The sequence below is a fragment of the Bison bison genome, unplaced genomic scaffold (genome assembly GCF_000754665.1).
Source record: "Bison bison bison isolate TAMUID 2011002044 unplaced genomic scaffold, Bison_UMD1.0 scf7180017864524, whole genome shotgun sequence".
Classification (NCBI taxonomy): Eukaryota; Metazoa; Chordata; class Mammalia; order Artiodactyla; family Bovidae; genus Bison; species Bison bison.
The window spans coordinates 1489582-1496490 of NW_011495075.1; the positions used below are offsets into that span (position 1 = coordinate 1489582).

Below are 6909 nucleotides of genomic sequence, written 5' to 3' on the forward strand. Positions count from 1 at the left end.
GGGGGCGGTGAGGGGGCCTCACTCTCATGGGGACCCAGCTGGGTCAGAGCCACCCCAAAGGGGACCATGGCAGGCAGCAGGCAGCGGCAGGGAAGGCTTCCTCGGAGGGCAAGGAGAGGGAAGCAGGGGGTGGTGGGGGCCAGGGGTCGTGGGGGGGGGCCAAGGCGGAGCGCCTGGAGGGCTGCCTGGAGGAAGTGGAACAGACCAAGTGTGCGGGGGACTGATGACTGTCCTGGGACGGTAGGGAGTACAGGAGGGGACAGCCTCTGCAGTCAGCCACTCTGGGTGCTGGAAGCCAGGCCTTCTGGGGCAAACGTGACCTGAGGCTGGGCTGCCCCAGGGGCACAGCAATCGTTTCCCCCCAGCAAAGTCTGCCCAGGGCAGCAGCCACCACAGGGAAAAGCCAGCCACCATCTGCTGAGCGAGAGGTGGCCCTGTCAAGTGCTGCTGACCCGGCCTGTCCATTGCCCCAGGTAACTTCGAGCAGGCCAACGAGGAGCTGCGAGCCATCATCAAGAAGGTCTGGAAGAGGACCAGCATGAAGCTCCTGGACCAGGTCATCCCTCCCATAGGAGGTGGGTGCGCCCTGGGGGCCCAGAGGAGCCCAGGGGCATTGGAGCATGGCCCGGCCCTCTATAGCTTTGGGCAGACCCCATGGGGTCAGGCCAGCTGGAGGAGGGGAGCCAGGGGCCAGCCCTCTGGCCACACGCTGACCCCAGCCTCAGACACCCGCTGGCTGTGGTCGGCCCCTCTGCAGATGACGAGGTGACGGTGGGGAAGTTCTACGCCACGTTCCTCATCCAGGAGCACTTCCGGAAGTTCATGAGGCGCCAGGAGGAGTATTATGGGTACCGGCCCAAGAAGGACACCGTGCAGATCCAGGTAAGCCCACCCCGAGCCCCGGGGGCTCCGCTGCTGAGCTGGTCTCTGGACTCTAACTCCCTCTCTGTCTTTGGGGGCCGGCAGGGAAGGCAGACGGGGCGGGAGGAGCCGGGACTCATGGGGGTGAGAGGACGGCCCTGGATGGGAGATGCTTCAAGCTCAAGGGAAGAACCCAGAGCCTTTCCGTCCCTGGGATGATACGACCCAGAGCCATGGGTCCTACCCCCTGAACACAAGGGAGAGATGGGGCTAGGTGACAGCGGTGGTCTCCAAAGAGGGCAGATTTCCTAGGGGAATGAAGGGGCTTGAAATGACCCATTGGGTATCCAAATATATGTAGAATTTTGTGTTATCTTGCCCGTTTTTCTTCTTATAATTTTTATTTTATTTACTCTTTGGCTGTGCTGGGTCTTCACTGCTTCGCGGGCTCTCCTCTAGCTGTGGCGAGCGGGGGCTACGCTTAGCCCACGGGCTTCTCACTGCGGTGGCTTCCCTTGGTGTGCAGCGCGGGCTCCAGGGCACTCAGGCTTAGGAGTTCCAGCGCGTGGGTTCAGCAGCTGTGGCTCCAAGGCTCCAGAGCACAGACTCAGTGGTGGTGGTGCCACGGAGCTGCTCCACGGCACGTGAGATCTTCCCAGACCAGGGGTCAAACCCGTGCCTCCTGCACTGGCAGGTGGACTCTTGACCACAAGCCACCAGGGAAGCCTTGTCTGTTTTCAATTTCAGTGTTTTAAGTATAGTGCACATAATGGATAAATTGAAAAAACATTCACACAATTGGGCTGTGTGTTCAAAATTTTATTTCAATTTTTACTGTGAAACAATCTCAGAGTTTTAAAAATAGCATGCGCAATATAAAAGTCTTTTTTTTTTCCTGAACCACTTGAGAGTCGTGCCCAGTGTTCAGCCCTGAGCCGGTCAGTGTGTGTTTCCTGAAAACAAGGGCATGTTCCTCCGTGAGCCTTCTGCATAGCCGTGACGCAGCCGCCAAGATCAGGAAACGGATGCGTTAGTCCCGTGGAATCCTTAGACCCCATGCATGTTTCCCCAGTGGTCCCAGTAGTGTCCTTCATGGCAAAGGACTGGACCCAGAATCACGTGTTGTGTTTAGCTGTGCGATCTCTTTAGTCTTTAGCTCCTCAAGTCTTTCCCTGACGCGACCTTGACACTTGGAAGCTTCTAGCCAGCACAGCCCTCAGTCTGGGTTTGTAGGACGTTCCCTCACGACAGATCGAGGGCTTGCCTCCTGGACAGGAATGTCCCAGCAGTGATGCTGGGTTCTCTTTGCAAACTGTCGGGTGACACCAACCTTGATTTGTTCTATTGCTGATGGTATGAACTCCGATCAGCTTACAATGTGGCATTAATGGCACGTGCAATCAAAAGAGGTCATGTGTGTGAAGACCGTGGGCAGTGAGAGGGTTTTCCAACCTGGAGGCCTGGGCGGGGATGAAGCCCCTGTGAGGGCGAAAGAAGACACCTTGAGAGCCGTTAGGGCTTGGATGATCCCAGAGGCTGGAGGAGGAGCCCCGGGGCAAGAATGAACAGGCCTGGGCTTTCAGGGAAGCCCTGGTTGCCGGGATTAGCAGAGAGTGAGGGAAGCAGTCCACCCTTCCCTCCTGGCCTGGAGGGCCCCTGAGTCCCTTCTCCGTCCCCAGGCTGGACTGAGGACCATCGAGGAAGAGGCAGCCCCTGAGATCCGCCGCACCATCTCGGGAGACCTGACGGCCGAAGAGGAGCTGGAGAGAGCCATGGTGGAGGCCGCGATGGAGGAAGGGATCTTCCGGGTGAGCAAGGCCGTGGCCCCCCAGTGTGTGTGCTCCAGGAAGGAGGCTGGGAGCCCCGCCACATATGCGGGGCTGGGACACCCGCTGCCCGCGGCTCCCGGGACGCCCCCCACCAGTGACCCTCCTGCCCGAGGTGCCCTGTCCTTCCTTCTAGCCTCTCCCAACCTCCCCCTCCTCCCCTGCCCGAGTCCGAGGCAGCTCCACCCATCAGACGCCCACCTGCTTCGCCGGAGGGTCTCTCAGGACCACCTCGCCGAAGTTTCTTGGGTTATTCATAGGAACGGGGGCCCAGAGAGACCCTCCGAGATGTGCAGAGCCACTCTCAAAGTGACTTGAGGAGGCGGGACTAGAGCCCTTCCTCCAGGCGCCTGGCTCCGGGCTTCCCACTGCCCACATTCCTGTCCGAATATCTGGTACCCTACAGTTCTTAGGGGTGTCTTGTCCACCCCCCAAACTGAGGCCACCCTGAGGATGCTAGTCCCTTGTCTGACCTCAGCCTGGACCGCTCCCCTCTGGCCTTGTTCCCGCCACCGGCCGGCGTCCAGGGGGTGGGCCCTTGGCTCCCAGCCCCTGTTCTCAGTCCTCCCCTCTCCTCCGCACCCCAGAGGACCGGCGGCCTGTTTGGCCAGGTGGACAGCTTCCTGGAAAGGACCAACTCGTTGGCCCCGCACATGGCCAACCAGAGACCCCTCCAGTTTACTGAAATTGAGATGGAGGAGATAGAATCGCCCGTCTTCCTGGAGGACTTCCCTCAAAGTCCGAGTACCCACCCCCTTGCTCGTGCCAACACCAACAATGCCAACGCCAACGTTGCCAGTGGCAACGGCAACCATGGCAACAGCCCAGCATTTCCCAGGTAGTGGCAGCAGCTAGCAGCCCGGGATGTTGGGGCTGGAGTGGGACCGGTAGACGTGGCTGGTGGGCTCCGGGCCTTTGTGGGGCACTCTCTGGGGTCCAGCCTTTGCCCTGCTGCGAGACTGGCCTGGACGGCAGAGACTGATGTGGCCAGCAGGGGGCAGCCTCGGGTCGGCCTCAGTCAGCACCCTGTGGCTTTTCTTCCACTGTCTTGGCTGGTCCGGAGAAGGACCTGTTTGGTTAGGAGAGGCACACCTGAGCAATTAAGGTTCAGTCGTTGTATCTGGGCTCCAGTGGTTCCCCTCTCGCCAGCCACGGGCTGCTGCTAAGTCACTTCAGTCATGTCCGACTCTGTGCAGCCCCATAGATAGCAGACCACCAGGCTCCCCATCCCTGGGATTCTCCAGGCAAGAACACTGGAGTGGGTTGCCATTTTCTTCTTCAGTACGTGAAATTGAAGTCGCCCAGTCATGTCTGACTCTAAGCAACCCATGGACTGCAGCCCACCAGCCTCCTCCATCCATGGGATTTTCCAGGCAAGAGTACTGGAGTGGGGGGCCATTGCCTTCTCCGAGCTGCAGACTGGATATAATCTGTGATCGAGTGCCAGCGATCGAGGGATGAACAGAGAGGGCCTTGGCCATCGTAGTGTGGGCTGGGCTCCACGCAGACCTCCTGTTCCAGACCCGAGGCCCGGGCTGGGGTGTCCTTGGCCTGGAGAGTCTGGGTCCCTCACCCTCGGGAATGGGTACGACAGAGCAGAGGTCAGGGGAGCGGCTGCTTCCCAGGCCAGGCTGCTTGCACCGCGCTCCAGCCAGAGGGCCCCTGAATTAAGTCCACACGCCTAGGAGGGCGCCTGCACCACGGGGCAGTGTAATGCTGGGCTCTGTGGACATGCAGATCCGGGCCTGTGCCCAGACCTGTGCAGTCTTGTCGGGGGTATGTGCCATGGAGTCCAGCTATGGCCAAATGACCTCAGAGAGTGAGTCCTGAGAAGACAAAGGACCTGGGACCCAACTAGCTAGGGACACTGAGGGAGCTGCCAGAAACGAGGACTCGGGCGTCAAGGCCACTCTACAGCAACGGGCCCAGGACCGAGGGAAAGGCTGTGGGGCCCAGGAAGGCCGGGATGGGGCAGCCAGCAGCCCGCGGCTCACTGGCCACACTCCCGTTTCAGTGTCCACTACGAAGGGGAGCTCGCAGGGGAGACAGAGACGCCTGCCACCAGAGGAGGACTCTTCGGCCAGCCCCGGGGGGCCCTGGGTCAGTTTCTCCTGTGCCCCTGAGGGGCTGACCTTCTCCCAGAGAGGCCTGGGGAGCCTGCTGTCGGGTTGGGGAACCCGGCCAGGAGGTGGGAGCCCGTGGTGACGGGGACCAGCTCGTCACCCAGGCAGAGGAAGGGGCCACACAGGGGCCAGAGTGAAGGCGGCGGGGTGGGGGTCTGCACTGTGAAAGGGCTCTCCCCGGGCACGCCCCTCCCCAGCCAAAGGACAGCCCCTGGACATCCCGGCAGCTCAGCTCTGCCCTTCAGCAGCTGACCTGGCAGCTGCCCAGTGGGTCCTAGACTGCCGCGCGGGACAGGAGGGAACCAAGGAAGCTGCAGTTCATAGGGGATGAGGGTGCTCGGCGTGTTTTCTGACCCTGACACACTCACACACTCATGTACACCCATACACACATATCTCGCATGTTCACCCATGCACACTCACACAAAGATCAGCTTGGCCAAAGCTGGTCAGGGTCTGGCGTTGATCCCCTCCCAAGCCCACAAGGACAGAGACCAGGGCAAATGGGGGTGGAGCGGAGGGGGCGGGGGGTAGTCCTGCCCAGCCTAGGGTAGGTGGACCTCTAGGACCCTGAGGGCATCAGGGTGGGGCTGGCTGGCCGAGGGGAGCTCTGTGGACCCAAGGCCCCCAGGAGGACTGAGCCCTGGGCCCACTCTGCCCACAGGGCCCCACGGCAAGTCCCGAGTGGAGTGGCCGCAGGGACAGCTTCCCCGGAGAAGGACGCCCAGGGCCCAGGCCCCCGCTGCCTCCTGCCAGGTAACAGGCCAGAGAGGACAGGAAGCAGGCTCCAGGCAGAGAGGGGGTGGCGTGACTCAGCAGAAGGGACGGGACCCCTGTCCTCCCCGACCTGGGATCTTGGCTGGGCCTTCCCCGTCCCCATGGGCTCTGGCCTCCCTGAGGGGTCTGTGCCTCGGTGCTCTCCAAACAGCACGCGGGAGCAGAGTCCCAGGTGCCCGAGGAGCAGAGCCCCACCCCAGGGTCCCTGCCCGGGGAGGCGCCGCCCGGCAGTAGGACAGAGGACGGAACCCCTGGGGGTCCAGCTCCAGCCATGGCCCTGCTGATCCGCGAGGTGAGGGTGCTGCGTCTGGGGTGGCCCTGCTACGGCCTGCGGTGGAGAGGGTGGGGGGTGGGCCACCACCTCGGGACCACCCACCCGGCCTGCTCTCCATGCAGGCTCTGGTTCGAGGGGGCCTGGACAGCTTGGCGGCGGATGCTAACTTCATCATGGCCACGGGCCAGGCGCTGGCGGAGGCCTGCCGGATGGAACCGCGGGAAGTGGAGGTGGCAGCCGCAGAGCCTTCTGCAGGGACGCGAGTCCCTGGAGGGCGTGCCTGGTGCCCGAGGGTGCCCAGGCCTCGGGTCCTCCCTGGGCAGCCTCGACCTGCGTGAGGGCTCCCAGGAGACCCTGATTCCCCGCAGGCCATGAAGGCCTCGGCGTCTGCGTGGGCCCAGGCTGGCGAGACCGAGGGTGGGGGAGCTGAAGCGGGAGAGTTAGCCCGGCTCGGCAGCCTCGATGGACAGAGGGGTGGGCTGGGGCGGGCAAGGGGGTCAAGAAACGTGTCCAAGGTCAGCGGGCAGAAGGTGAAGTCACTCTCCTCACCAGCAAGCCGCGTGAGTGGACAGAGCTTCTGTGTCGTTCAGAGGCCTGGTCAGTGCTGGCAGGACATTAAAGTCTCCAGGCCTGCGACAGGGCACTGCTTGTCTCCTTCTGGGGGCCCTTCTATACCTCCCCCAGCCCTGCTCCCACGGAGGGGCCTCTGGATGGTCCTCCTGCAGGGGCGGAGGGGCCTCTGAGGATGGCGTGGAGCTTCCGGGCGTCCAGGCCCTCACAGCTGCCCTTCCCCGCAGCTCGACCGGAATCCACTGCCTGCCCACCCCTCAGAGCCTCAGGGGGCCCCGCTCGCGGCCTAAGGGAGCAAGGCCGTGGCATCCACCTCCTCGCTCTCCCTCGTTTCCTCCCCTGTCACGTGCTCCCTCTCGCGGCTTCCCGGGGACCTCCCCCAGGCCACCCATCTCTCAGGGGAGGGCGTCCTCAGGGTGCTGGGTCCTCTCTCCTTCCTGCAGGGTCAGCCCACTCTCTAGACATCATCTTCCTCATT

General features: G+C 62.6%; 1 protein-coding gene across 1 annotated transcript in view; it reads left to right on the forward strand.

The window, feature by feature from the left end:
• The window catches only part of CACNA1S (calcium channel, voltage-dependent, L type, alpha 1S subunit), a 57778-nt gene extending 51281 nt beyond the window's left edge, over window positions 1-6497 (forward strand). Inside the window, 9 exon segments of the mRNA XM_010831129.1 lie at window positions 474-575; window positions 758-882; window positions 2541-2669; window positions 3275-3525; window positions 4702-4787; window positions 5475-5566; window positions 5739-5879; window positions 5984-6106; window positions 6108-6497. Of these exon segments, the coding sequence (XP_010829431.1) occupies window positions 474-575; window positions 758-882; window positions 2541-2669; window positions 3275-3525; window positions 4702-4787; window positions 5475-5566; window positions 5739-5879; window positions 5984-6106; window positions 6108-6236 (1178 nt within the window). The 3' untranslated portion in view covers window positions 6237-6497.
• Window positions 6498-6909: the final 412 nt, after the last annotated feature.